The following is a 15,079-nucleotide window of genomic DNA, read 5'->3' on the forward strand; positions in this document are numbered from 1 at the left end:
TTGCAGGCTCATACTACGGCCAGACTCTCCTTCTCCGGCTGAGAGTAGGCCTGTTCTATTTCAGGTTTCTACTGACTTAGGCTACAATGTATCTCTGGACATTCAGATGGCCATTGTCTTGAGTACAGATTGCCCCAATCCGACCAGTCTCTCATCTACTATGATCTCAGTATGTAACGTGGGGTTGAAATAGGCCATTTCAGTTTCATTCCCAATTGCATGTTTTATTTCTTTGAAACAGTGATAGCATTCAGGAGATCACTAGAATGGGACATTCTGCTTTGTTAAGTCTCTCAATGGGTCACTTACCATAGCAAAGTCATGAATGTACCCTGAGCAATAACTGGCCATGCCTAAGAAGGACAGTAGCATGGTTACGCCTTAAGGGGAGCTGATAGATGTCAGTGCTTGCATCTTATCCGGGTCAGGATTCATTCCCACAGTGGAGAATTTGTGCCCAAAGAATTTAAGTTTGGTTTTATGAAACTCACACTTTGCTGCATTCAGAGTGAGACCTGCATCAGCAAGTATTTGGCACACTTGCCGAAGAGCCTTGTCATGCTCCTTATGTGTTGCCCGAAATACTAGAATATCATTGCTGTAGTTGAAAGAATACATAACAGGTTGACTAACTCAGTGAATAACATCCTGAAATATCTCTGCAGCTGAAGATACTTCAAAACTCAGGGCCTGATTGAGATCTTAGCTGACAAGTTATTCCATCACAACGGTGATGGATATCCTGTCCACGGAAATATAAATCTCATAGGATATAATGGGATTTATATTTCGGTGGACTGGATATCCATTACCGTTTTGATGGAATAACTCATCTGCCAAGATGTCAATCAGGCCCGCAGTCTTTTGTATCTGAACAAACCAACATGAGACAAAAAGTAGTAATATACCTATAGTTCTCTTTCAGCTCGAGATTATGGTATCCTTTGTTCAGGTCAAGATGGGAGAAGATTTTGTCTCTGTTCAGCTGCATGATCATGTCCACTATGTGGGGACCAGGATGTCTCTCTCTCTCCATTCCTTTCTTGGCCTGACACACATCAACACAAATGCACACTGCACCTCCACTGCCTTTTTTGGCACCATAACTATGGGCAAAACCCATGGCATAGGACCAGTGGAGCGTTCAATGATGTCATGCTTCAACACTGTTTCTAGTTCTTTCTCAAAGGCTGCTTGTAAATGAAAAGAGACTCTGTGGTTCCGCTGGGCAACAGGGCGAATACCTTCATCAATATGAAGCTACACTTTCATCTTCTTGAGTCATCCTAAGCCATGAAACAATGCGGACTGACTCAAACTTTTAGCCTGAGCGTGGATGTTGTAGTTTAGAGACATCAGTCCCATGTCAGCAGCAGTGGTAAAGTTAAGTAGGTATGCACTAGATGAAGTTCCCTGAAGGATATGAATTGGCGCTTGCTGTCACATTCTTTTATGTCACAAGGTTTCTTTAAGTGACCCTTGATTCTGTAGCAGTTTAGAAGCATCTCGTGTATGCCTTTGTGTTTGATGTAGTAAGGTGTGTCACAGGAGTCTGGATGTTGTACCTTTCCAAAGGCATGATGTTAATCGGCCAGTTCTGTTTATTAGGAAGGTTATGGTGCGATCGTTCACCCTTATTGTAATTTTAGGACAGTGTCCACATGAATTTTGTTGCTTTGTTTGGTGATTCTTTTTTGACTTTTGATCTTCTTTGCAAGCAGCTAATCTTACATGTTCATGTCGTTCCTTAATCGATATTATCAATGCACATCGGTCTTCTTCACTAGTGCTTGATAATGACATTGAAGAGCCTTTATATGAGGAACTTGACGATGATCGACTGTGCTTGATTTCTACTTGTCGTAACTGATGTTGCCTTTTGGCCTTGTGGGTATGGCAAGAATGCTTCTGAAACCTTCTGGCATCTATTTTCTGTCCTCCCTGTGACACATGTGGTTTCTCTTTCACTTTGCAGACCGTTATGAAGTGGCTTTCTTTGCATGTCTGTCCCATGGCTGGACATTTTCTTTTATGGGGAGCATATCTTTTTCTTCTTTGGAGACATCAACTTGTGTGCACCAGTTTTGTGCTTTTCATGATCAACTCTGATTCATTACTCACTTTTCCTGCTTCCATATCAGCTGCTTGTCGATCAGCTCATTCTTCTGCCCTTGCAGCCATTTGCATTTTCCTCACACATGATATCATATACACTCCACAAACTAATAATAATGAAAAGGCATTTTTTTATGGAACCATTTCTTCAGTCTTTGACTTTGCATTCAGGCGTGACAATAACTGACTAGTGGGGTTGTATTTCAGTAGCCTCTTTTTGGAGTGACACATAGGGTTATGCTGATTACTCATCACTACACATTGCTGAAAATCAATTTAAATGATACCTATCATCATTGCCTCAGAGTGTGCCAGCATTTATAGCTCATAAAGAGCTTGATCAAAGGTATTTATCCGATGTATAGGAATTGCATTCATTGCTGTTCTTGCTGCACTTGGGGCTTTGGGTTCCCAGTGCGGCTCTGAAGGTGTCAAGTCTCTCATATGAGAAATATGTCAAACTGTTAATTTAGGCTGCTGTCGGGTACTTCTACATCAGGTTTACTAACAGTGTGTATTGACATAACCTACCTTAGGTTTAGATTTCCAAGTAACTTCATCAGAGCAACGTAAGAAGAAGAATGGCAGTGCGGGGATCTGGGGCCAGATGTGGCAAAGGTTTTTACCCATTCTGTGTCTATGGGAAAAAGTGTTCGTACATATGGCCCCTAATGTACTATGTTGTCTGAAGAGGAGGGGGAGCAGGAAGTGCAGTGGCAGGGCCTTGGTGTTTAAGGATATTATGCTCATTATAAATGGGCCAGGTCCAGATGGGGCCAAAGTGCTTGCCATGGGTGAACTTATGGCATGTGTGGTGCTGCAAGAATGCAGCAATACTGCTCACATGAAATTGTTTATGCAGGGTAACACCCCTTCGCCCAGAGTTCACTTTGCTCAACCTTAGGAAAGCAGTGCTCAACTTCACGTAGAACCCCAAATGTGCCACAATTGTCCTGGTAACATTTTACCGGAAAATGTCTGCAGCTTTCACAACAGTTCAAAGACACCTCTAAATATTGTAGAATTATCCCACAATACAACCAAAGACAATGTGGTATTATAGAAATGTTATAAATGCTCTATTAATGCCATTGACACATTGGACTGTGCGCAAGCAGTGGCCTTAAAGGGATTCATTTAAATGGACGACTGTACCCCATCCCTAGAACAAACGTTTATTGCCTTAAAAACTATGGGCCTCATTTACAAGAAACAGGCACATCGTAATCGATGCACCAGTTTTCTTCCACTAGCCCAGGGCACCATGATAGCCCTGTATTTATGATATAGTGCTCCATGGCGCACATTTCCACAGATGAGGTAGAAATTCTGATGCATCTGTGGTCCTAAACTGACGCATTGCTGGACGAGCATAAAAAATTATGCTACCTCAGAAATACGTGGAAGGTTCCCATGTTAAAAAGCCCTGCTTCAGTTCAAAGCATATTCTGAGCTGACTTTTTTGACATAGTGAAGTCGCAGAACGACACAGTGAAATGCAGTAAATTTCACTGCTCCAGTTTTTCGTGGCTTTTAACGTGGGTAGACCCACCCTGCGTATATTATACCTGGTGCAGGGCTTTACAGACTGGTGTGATGGTCCCATTGCACCAGTTTGTAAATGTGGTGCAGTGTAGGGGAGTGCTTGCGCCACCACAGCGTAAAAAAAAAGTGATGCTACAGCAGCGCAAGGGGCTTGTAATAAAGCCCCTATGTCTAATGGTACTCATATGCTTATTAGTGAAGTTATACAGAGAAACAATGCTGGTCTTTACTGAAAAGTAAGATAAGTTGTAGAATGTATTTTAGATGAGTTTGTCTTGATAGATGTGAAAAGAGAGAACATTGTGAAAAAGAGTGAACATCTTTTTTTTTTTTTTTTTTTAGGTGGTGACATGGTCCAAGCAGAAAGATCGGGCATCCAAATTGTTGAGTCTCCATACCGAATCCAGATCACTCAGACACCACACTATTTCAAACCAGGGATGCCCTTCGACTTCTCAGTAAGATACATCTTGATTTGATGTGCATTCATTCATGATTGTTTGATAAAACTCGCAACCAGCCTTTGTCTTTTCATGTGCTTTCCTCTGTTACTACCAGTAATTCATAATCACCAACATTAAGGACCATGGATTTCGTGGTATCCTCAACTAATGTGACTCGATTATAGTAAAAGAGATATGATGATGAGTGTACATCGCTGCAATATAAAATCAAATGTATGCCCATATGAAGACTTAGGCAGTCATACGTTGTTGGCAACCTGTTGTTCTTCCAAGTAATATAGAAATATGTTTGAGGAATCTACTATTGTTGGACGAGTAATTCCATATTTTGTGTTTGATATCATTAGTAAAACTTTGAATCCTAACCTGATGCATTCTTGGATCAAGATATTATCAACTCAAGGGTTTTTGAATTTCCATTCTAAACCATTATTTGATGAGCTAACTGGTAATGTTAACTTTCAGGGTAAATTTAACATGGTTAGAATAAATCTGGTACTCTTTTGATGCAGTCACCAGACTTGACTCCACTATCGATGTACTTCAATGCCAATCATGTTAGAGATAATGGGCCTTGCTCACAAAGCTATTTTCAGCTGCTTCTGAAAATACCTACATTTCTGCCAGGAAAGAATTCACAAAAGGATTCCTCAACAAGGTAAATGGTTTTACTACTGTCGATTTCTCTACCAGGAGTGCAGAGCAGTAAATCTCATGTAAAGGGTGGGAACTGAACGTTCCAAGGCATGGTTAGCCTTACAAGTTTGTGAACACCCCAAATATGGGCATTTACAAAATTAAGTCCAGCCCTTTCCTTCTCTGGAAATGGGCGGGCATATTCTTTCAACAATATCACACAGAAAGAGGAAAGAGGTAGTGGAACGTTGTTATCTGGCTAATAAGGGCATATTTACAAGCCCCTAGCACCACCAGCGCATCACTTTTTGTCCAGGCTGGAATTCCTCAGAGGTAGCCATCTGGTCGTACCACTACTTTGTCAACTCCTTGCTTGCCTCTAAGTTCTCAGAAGCCTTCTTACAGAACTTGGCCATCTGGTTCCTGAGAGTTAGCATGTAGCTAACCAGATCTTGAGGAGGTTTCTTGGGTGCTTGTTCCCAGCCCTCCTTAACCAGACTGAGAGGTTCCCTTACAGGCTAACCATACAGAAGTTCAAAGGGACTGAACCCAACCCCCTTCTGTGGTACCTCCTTGTAAGCAAAAGTAGGCAGGGCAAGAGGACACCGACTTCCACCTTCTTAGCGATCCCATTGGTTTGTGGATGAGAGGGTATGGAGAACATACAGGTAACTCCACACTCCTTCCACATAGATTGTATATAAGCTGACATACAGTTGGTGCCCCTGTCAGACACCACTTCTTTGGGGAAACCTACTCTGGTGAAAATCTCCATTAGGGCCCTAGCTATTGCAGGTGTAGTTGCGGTTCCCAGACATATGGCCTCTGGATATCTTGTAGCATGGTCCACCAAGACCAGGATAAATCTGTTGCCAGAGGTGGTCTTGGGATCTAGGAGCCCAATGATGTTGATGCACACCCTTTCAAAGTGGGTGCCAAAGACAGGTAAGGGTTGCAGGGGAGCTTTTAGCTTTTTTCCTGACTTCCCACTGGCCTGGCAGGTCACACAAGTCCTGCAGAAACAATCTGAGGACACCTTCACCCTGGGCCAGTAAAGGTGGGTGACAGTCCTGACAAAGGTCTTGTCCTGCCCATGATGTCCTGCCAGGGGAATCTCATGGGCTAACTTCAATTTTAAAAAGTCCTGTAGCACTTAGGAACAACTAGGGCTCTTGTTGCCCCACGCAAAGGTGCTTTGGGTTCACTGTACAGGAGGTCACTCTCCCAATAAATGGGGTGATCTCCAGAGGTTCCACCAGCTGTCTGGGCTTCAGCTTGCCACCTCATGCTTTCCGGGATTGGGTGCTCTTTCTGTGCTAGAAAGAACTCCTCCCTGGTTGGACCCCCTTCTGCGTGCCTTCCAGCAAGTTAAGAGAGGTCTCCAAAGGAGGCAATGTCCTCCTCAGTGGATTCTTGGGGGCCTCCTCTGGCACTCCATCCACGTCCTCTGGGAGACAAAGAGGGGCTGTGTTCCCATGCCCCCTGCCCTTCCTTCTGCTGGCAGTTGTCTGGGCCTTGTCTCCGGGCTCCAGACCCTTTTTACTCCCTTTCTGGGCAGCCATGGACGTGGTGGTCACATAGACTCACTCAGGCAACTCCAACATTTCCAGGTGGGACATGAGCTCCACTTCCTTTCAGGCAGTGTGCTCCAGGTCATTTTCTAGTAGACAGTCTACAGGCAAGTTGCTTGGAGCAACTTTTCAGAAGACCTGGGACCCCTCCCCACTCAAAGGGAACTAGAGCCACAGAGTAGTGGCTCTCCTGGTTTTCTGCTACTGCAACTTGGTGGAATGTATTGGGAATGACTTGCTCTGAGGACACCAGATGATACCTTACTGTAGTCATGCTGGTTCCTGTGTTCCTCAGAGCCTCCACCCTCTGCCCATTGATGGTAACCCGCTGCCTATACTTTGCAGTATTGGAAGGCATGTGGGTTTTGGCCACCATCTGTTTATCAGCCAGGGACAATAGGGTAAGGTCACTGACTTCCCCCCTACTAACAGGGACCATCTCCTCCTGAAGCACTACACTCGCCAACCCTGGGGGTTTACCTCCAGTGGGAGGCTGCACCCTCTTGGGACACTTGGGGTCACCCATGTGGTGCCCATACTCATAGCACTAATTTTTACCTGAGAAGTGTTTCTTGTGGTGGCCAGATTAGGATGGGGACCCTTTCCCTTGAGAACTATTTTGGGGACCTACAGAAGACTCCTTCTTTTCATTTGCCCCCTCTTTCTTTTTGTGGGAACCCTGAACACCCTTGTGGGAGTCCTCCCATGTGACTTTTGGACACTTTAGTCCTGGGCCAGTGGTCCACCTCCTGAGCAAGCTTCTTGGGGTCAGTCAGCTTGCTGTCGACCAGGTGTTGGCACAGCTCTGTAAAACAACTATTGAGCATGTGATCCTTCAGAATCAGGTTGCACAGCCCATTGAAATTATCTACCTTCCTGCCCCTCCCCTAGTCCTTCAGTGCCTTGCTAGCATAATCTAGAAAGTCCACTGAAGTCTGGTTGGGAAGCTTGTGGCTGTCCCTGAACCTCTTTATATACTTTTAAGGGGTTAACCCAAATTTAGAAAGAGGAATGGCCTTAATGGGGGTATACCTAGTCTGGTCCTCTACCTCTAGAGTCAGGAGTGTGTCCCTGCCCACTGGAGGCATATATTTCCACAAGCAACCCCTGAGTGCTCCTCTGGAACCGTAATGGCCCTCATGGATACCACATAGGCTGAAAGCCACTTATCCATATCATCCCTTACCCCATAACTGGGCATCAGGTCTTTGGCAATGTGGACTCTTAAGTAGACACTGCTGATTTGCTGCCATCAGTGCTGCTGGATTCTGCTTGCTTGGCTTTAACGTCCAGCTCCTTCAGGCTCAGTTCATGAGGCTGCATGATCTTTTTCACCTCCACCTTTAGTCTGGCCAAGATCCAGCTCCAGCTTGAGCTTTCTCTCCTCCCGTCTGTCCTCTACCTCCACTTGAGACAGGCATCTGGAGGATACACTGCTCCTTGCCCCATCGCAGGTATCTTGAGTCTCCTCCTGGGGGAAGGGATGTTCCTCCTGAAGCCCTAGGTTCTCCTGGTGGCCTTGGCCCTCTTCCCCATCCAGTGCCAGGTCCTCTTCTGAATCCTCCACCTCTATTGCTGTTTACAGCCTGTTGACCACCTCTTAGGCTGAGTGGGCTATCTGTATGCCCACCTTGGAAGCCTTCTTGCCCACTTTTAGCCCCCTCTCCTTGCAGAGCTTTTGCAGCTCAGCCTTGTTGAGGCTGGCAACATTGATCAGATTGATCTCCCTGGTAGCAGACAAAGGCAGGGTCAATTAAATTTGGGAACAAACAAAACGGCCAATGGAGACTAAGGAGAATTTAGAAAGTCAGTCTTGATGCAAAATTATTTATATGGGATTTTTGTGTAACAATAATCACTGTATGTTACTGCAAGAACACAAGTCCTGATCCACACAGCTGAACACCAATGTGAAAAATAGGGTTGTTGGTTGACTGGGGTGTAAACCCTGGTCAAGCAACAGCCACAAGTCCTTGTAGGGTGAACCAAAAAAAGTCACTAAATTAACCCATCAGGCTAAACTTAGAGGCAATGTGTTAAGTATTTATGCAGTACACAAACACCAACACAGTGAATACGAAACACAATCAAAATCCCAAACCAATTTAGAGAAATGGAAAAAATAATAATAAATGATTTGATACCAAAAACATCAAAATCCAATCAGTAGAGCCAGAGTTAAGATTTTTTTAATGTTAAGATTCAAAATAGCAAGTCCTCAGTTTCAGAAAATGGCCACTTGGGCACCTTTAGCACCACAACCAAGGGTCCAGGATCAGAGGGAGATCTCTTGGGGGTACAAGGCTCACTCAGGCTGGGTCCAGGTGTAGGTTTAAGATGGTGGGATTCTGTTATGGCCACGTGTTCCAAAACAGGAGACCAGCTGAACTAGCCTTTGAAGTCACTTCTGGAGTCCTGGGTGTAGATGGTGATGACGGGCTCTGCAGCCGGGCTGGTCTCTGAAGAACCCAAGCAGGCTCCAGGCAGCAAAGCAGTCCTTCCAGGTACAGCAGCAGTCTGGCAGAGTGCACAGCAGGTCACATCAGCAGGCAGTCCTCTTAGAGTCCTTCCAGAGGTCCAGTAGTGAACTCAGGAGCAGGTCTGAGAGCGCTCTTTTTATACCCTGATGCCCTGCTCCTAGAAGCTGGGAGACGTTTCTAGAAGCATTCTCTGACATTCTGGGAATTTCCTGCCTCCTCACCTGCCCTGGCTCCTAGCTGGCTGCACTGACAATACAGGGTTGGTAAGCCTATTGTGTGTTGGCAGAGGCCGCCTGTTCAATTTCAAGTGGGCTGTGCTTAGCTCTGCCCTCCCATCAAGTCAGTTAATGGTCCATTCAGGCTCTGCTAACCCCCCTATTGTGTGACTGTCTGGGGTTAATTCACAAAGTAACACCTGTCAGTTACATCCAGTCCTGTGATCTAAGGCAGATTACATGCACAGAGGGCTGAGGGCAGGAAAATGCTAACTTTTTAAAAGTGGCATTTTCAAACTTCTGATGTATAAATCCGACTTTACCATTAAAGAGGGTTTATCATTACTAGTTAATAGATACCAAACATGACATACCTACCACCTCTGGTTTAGGAATTACAACTTATTGATTTTAATAAGGAATCCCCCATGATACCCTATAGGAGGGGATTTGTCTCTCAGTAGTGAGAACACAAATGTTGGAGTTTTTTACTATAAGAACATGTAAAATTAAAAAGTGTATGTCCTACCTTTTAATTACACAGCACCCTGCTCTATGGGCTACTCAGGGCCTACCTTAGGAGTGACATATATAATAAAAATGGAGTTGAAGGCTTAGGCTTGGCAAGGAGTTTCAAATGCTTTATGGGACATGTTTTAAGGTGCCACTTAAGTGGATGGCACAATAGGTGCTGCAGGCCCACTTGTAGCATTTAATTCACAGGCCCTTGGTATAAGGTATACCACTGTACAAGGGAATTACATATAAGTTAAATATACCAACCAGGTATATGCCAATCAAACAATGTTAGCAGTGTTAAAGTGCATTGAGCAAAAATCCAGACAAAATGAAGGCAAGTAGGGGAAACGTTTCAGGGGAGACCGCCCTGAGTCTGACAGTTTTAACAGCAGTCTTGCTCTTGTTCAAGGATCTAAACGCACATACATCTGTCAAATTTCTTATCAATGTGCCACTCAATCATTGGGCCTCATTTCCAAAAAACTGGCCCATTGGAATCAATGCACCAATTTTCTTGCCCCAGCCATGGACCCCCTAGCAGTGCCATAGTAGCACTGTACTTATAATACAGCGCTCCATGGAGTGATATAACTTTTATATATAATCCAAGGCACTCGTATCAAATAAATGTAGTCATTATCCTTATCTTTGTGTTCAGCAGAACCACTTGTTTTTATTGTAAATATTCTTCAATTCCCACCAGCCCAGCCAACATATGTTTTGCCATGCAAACAATACTCGCTTTGACTTAATCAAGGCTGTAAATCAACAAAAATCGCCTCAATTGTAATTACAATCATAACTAAGATTTCTACAGAATATAACCAATCTCCATTACAAGGGTGGTCAAAACTCATGATAATTGCTTAATGTTAAAACATCTGTTACTGTGCTTTCCCCAACATTTGAAAATAAAGGTTACAAGTAAAATTGAAATAGCAAACATGAAATGGTGGGTAGTTTGCAAGCAAATCACTCCTATAGTGTCAACAGAAGAGAAACACTAACTAACCATAACCAAGTAATAAACTCCATTTGTGCTGTACCCATAAAGTGAAGTGCACAATCCAATCACCTTAAGTGCACCTATATTGGTGTCTACTATAGTGCCGACTATACCGTACAGCCTATTACTTCCTTTTACCCAAGATATCAAAGAGTTAATCCTCACAAATTTGCCACATCGTCCTTACAATCTTCCTAGGGAGAATGAAAAAAAAAAGAAAAGAAAAGGAAGATAGGGTGTAACCCTAACCAAAACAACTGTGTTTTTCCTGACAAAGGATACTCTTTGCTTGAATTGAAGAGTATCCTTTGTCATAAAAAAGCTTTTTTTGGTTATGGTTAAATAGTGTTTCTCCTTTGTTAACACTATAGGAGTGATTTGCTTGCACACTTTTTTCCCCCGTCTTTTGTGCGACTTCTCCTTAATTTTCCCTCTTTTTCATTGCTTTCTCTTTGCTTTTTATTCCTAATTTTTTGTGTGCCTTCTTGTTTCTCCCAAGTTTTCACTGCTTTCTCCTTGCTTTTCCCCACGTTTTTTGAGTGCCATCTCCTTGCCTTTCCGTTGTTTGGATGAATATGGGGGTTAGCAGCCAAACCCCTTCTGCATTAAAAAAACACAAAGGTTAAAGGGATATTAAAGTTAAGAATTACCAGTTAAAAAAACCTTAGAAATTCACAAAAAAACAAACATCGGCTACAGGGATGTTATAATTAGGATCAGAATTTACACACACAGAACCATAGAATTTCAGATGTTTGAGTTATTTCAAGTAACTATAACTTGTGCCCCAAGGTAACTATAACTCATGCCCTTGCCTTGTACTTTTAATTACTGCACATATTACATTAGTAATTGCATGTTCTATAACATCATGAACAATATCATTGCAACATTTGTAGTAAAATTATTGATCTTAAAACTGTGTATTGTGGGGTGCAAGTTAAATAAAAAAATTATATAATTTATTAATTACATAATTGTAATTAATCAATTAATTATATAATTAATTAGGCCCCCAAGTGGGCCAGGTCCCAGGGGCCTGGAGTGTTTTAAAAAAAATGGAGGGGGTGTATGGGCCCCCCATCCAAGGGCTTGTTTATGCCCCAGGGACTGCCACCTCCCCAAGGCTTAAAGTAAATAGTATGCGGGGGGTGTGGCCACCTCAGAGCCCCAGGGACCACAACCTCCCTGGGGCAGAACATTTCATTTTTAATAGGGGTCCTGGTGACCCCCCATGTCCTGGAGACCCCCAGCTTCCTGGGGCTTAAAGATAATAGCATGCGGGGGCCATACACTGCCCCTGCGTTCCGGGCTATGACGGGACCCCAGGTTATTGTGTTCCCGGGGCCAGAATGGGCTCAGGAGGGGGCTGCATGGCCCCTTCCCCTACTTAATAAAGGCCGGAGGTTACAGGGAAATTATAATTATGCTCACATTTCAAACATACCAAACCATAGAAATTCCCCAGTTCCAGTTAGACTTATTTCAAGTAACTATAACTGGTGCCCTAAGGTAACTATAACTCGCGCCCTGCCATGCGCAGTTATCTGATCAATAATTTTACATCAGATGTTACAGTGACATTATCAATGATGTTAGCAAAGATTTCATGAGTGCTGTAATTTGTGGGGTAATTGCGACGGTGCGAGTTATAGTTACTTGAGATAACTCTAACTGTAACAGATGAATTTCTATGGTTTTGTGTGTTGTGACCCTACCTATAATATCCCTGTAACCTTTGTTTTTTTAATTGAATTTCAATATATTTTTCATTTTATTTCTTAGCTACAATGTCCCTGTAACCTTTGATTTTTTTAAGGGAATTTCTGTGTTTTTTTTTTTAACGTAAAGTAATTGTCATTGCTATGCGTTAGTCCAACCACTGCCATGCTTCAGCTTGGTAAGGGAGGAAATTGCCACCAAATTACAAAAAGCGTAATCTGTGGACCAAAAGCTAGCTTTCTGCCAAATTTGGGGAAATTTCCTTAAGCAGTTCGGGATGTATTTGTGTCAAAAATATAGAAAAATCCCATTGAAGTAGAATGGAGACAAGGTGTGTTTGGAAGCCTTCCCATCTCTTTTTGTCATTCCTGCGTAACGGATCATGCCAAACCTTTCACCACAGCATGTTAACCAACTGAAATATAGGTTTTGAAAGTTTTGCAAAGATTCGTCAAATTACCCAAAAGTTCTTCGCAAAACAAAAACACGCTCTGTCTATGAAAAAATGGCCTTACTGTAACTACCTACTGGCGATATATTGTTCTAAAATTGCCACTTCTGCAGCAGAACTTCTTGAGGACGGGTGCCTCCGTCGTGACTGTGGCCTTCACGTAAAAATGTGAACAGGAAACAATCCACAGAGAGAAAGTCAGTGCACTCCCAGGTTTATTCTGGCTAGTAAGATGCGTTTCAGCAGCTATGCTTTTTTCAATGTGGGTTAGTAAACAGACCATCAATCCCCACATTTTTAAGTACCTCCCACCACATTCCCATTGGACAATGAAATGAGCAGGAGAAAGAATGGACTGCTTTAGTCCAATTGTCTTGTACATTCTCTCTCATAACGTTTTGTTCCACCTTCAGTATTCCAGAAATCATACCTGTATATTCTATTCACCTGTTGAAGTAATGTTTGACTCATGAGTAGAAGTGAACCAGGCAGCACATGAACACATTGACTGCACATTATAGACTTAGGGGGTTATTCCAACTTTGGAGGAGGTGGTAATCTGTCCCAAATGTGACGGATTTACCACCAGCCGTATTACGAGTTCCATAGGATATAATGGACTCGTAATACGGCTGGTGGTATATCCGTCACTTTACCGTCACTTTTGGGACGGATTACCACTTCCTCCAAAGTTGGAATAACCCCCTTAGTGATCACAGGCCTCCTACCATTGAAAGCAATGTGGGATAAATTGCAAAGTCTGTGTCCCTTGTCCAGCCGCATTTATGATGACTTACTTTGACGTATATATATATATATATATATATATATATATATATATATATATCAAAAACGAAGTTGTCCTCATGTGAAAGCGCACTCCCAACAGGTTATATAAACGGGAAGAAAAAGCAAAGCCAGCAACTCACAGTGAATTCTTTAAGCAGTTTCATTATTCCAGGCCTTAAGTTATAAAATCATCTCTGGACACGTGTTTCAAGGTCAATCCTTTCTTCAGCAGAGAAAAATATAAAAGTGTTTCACCCTCGTAGGTGCAGCCAGTGCTGGAGGTGTTCCAGGCATCTCATTCTTACTGAAAAGACTGGCATGGCTTCACCTTGTCTAATTACAGGCACCTGATTAGTCTCTTTAAATACTAGTCCGCCCCAGTGGGCCTCTCAGTGAGCAGTGCATGCTGGTTGTGGTGGTCCTGCAATTTTTTCTTTTTGCCCCAAGTGGGTTGCTGGAGTGCGCTTTCACATGAGGACAACTTAGTTTTTGATATATATATATATATATATATATATATATATATATATATATATATATATATATATATATATATATATATTTGTATTTTGCCAAGAGTGGAAGGAATGTCCAGCGGTCCCTGTATTGGTTCGGCCCTAGATACCGCAATAACTTCTGACAAACCTAGCAAAACAGTAAGAGAGCTTTCTCAGAGCTCTCCTTTAGTTCCAGGTGCCACCTACCCATTAGTTCTCTAAAGCCTAGCAATCACTTGGAAAGAAGGAATCTTATCTCCTGCTCTATTTTTTTAATCTTCCATCTACATATCGAAGGCACCTACTCTTTCCTCTCCTTCACTCTCATTTCACTCTGTCGTTCCACATGAATTTCTTTGTGTCACATGGACACACGCTTTCTCTCTCTCACTCCCCTTCCGAATACAACACCTTCTTTTCCTTTGTCTGTTGATGTCAGTATCTCAACTGCTTTGTATCTTTTTTGCACACTTTCACATAAAATGTTAATTACAGTTTATGGTGACAACCCGTCTGTGTGTTCTGCAGCGAGGCTAAAAATTAGATGAGCATGTAGTTGGCTTGAATGAGCATGTAGTCGAAACAACTTTATAATCCACTGACAGACAGGCACTGTGAGAAACTCTTGCTGACTTCAGATTCAACTCCAGAGCTTTCAAACATGTCCCAACATCTGCATGTACTTACAACCTTAACTCACCCAAACACTTAGAGATGGCGTACATGAGTCATGTGTTGCATGAAAAAAAAAAAAAAAATCACAATATGTGGAAAAAGCATATACTGATAGGCAGGGGCGTAGATTGCTCAGTAAGATTGGAAAGGGAATGTGTGAGCTTCAGATTTCCCAGCAATCACACTGGTTAAAATACACTATACGAGAAGCAGGACATGGAGGGATACCTTAAGAAGCAGTTGGAAGGGAGAGGAGTGTGGCTTGTGAGGGGTACTCATAACTCAATATTTTATAAAATAGTAATATAACCATTTTTAAGACCTTTAAAGCAGAGACGAGAGTGTGTGTCTTTTTGTCTGCATGTGCATGTAAAGATCCCAAGTGAAATTAAAA

At 42.8% G+C, this 15,079-nt stretch overlaps 1 protein-coding gene across 1 annotated transcript in view; it reads left to right on the top strand.

Moving 5' to 3' along the window:
* The window catches only part of LOC138292914 (complement C3-like), a 2,405,892-nt gene that overhangs the window by 514,261 nt on the left and 1,876,552 nt on the right, over positions 1–15,079 (top strand). Inside the window, exon 10 of the mRNA XM_069231788.1 lies at positions 4,003–4,118. Coding sequence (XP_069087889.1) covers positions 4,003–4,118 — 116 coding nt within the window. The remainder of the gene's footprint in view (positions 1–4,002; positions 4,119–15,079) is intronic.

This window comes from Pleurodeles waltl, chromosome 4_2 (assembly GCF_031143425.1).
Source record: "Pleurodeles waltl isolate 20211129_DDA chromosome 4_2, aPleWal1.hap1.20221129, whole genome shotgun sequence".
Classification (NCBI taxonomy): Eukaryota; Metazoa; Chordata; class Amphibia; order Caudata; family Salamandridae; genus Pleurodeles; species Pleurodeles waltl.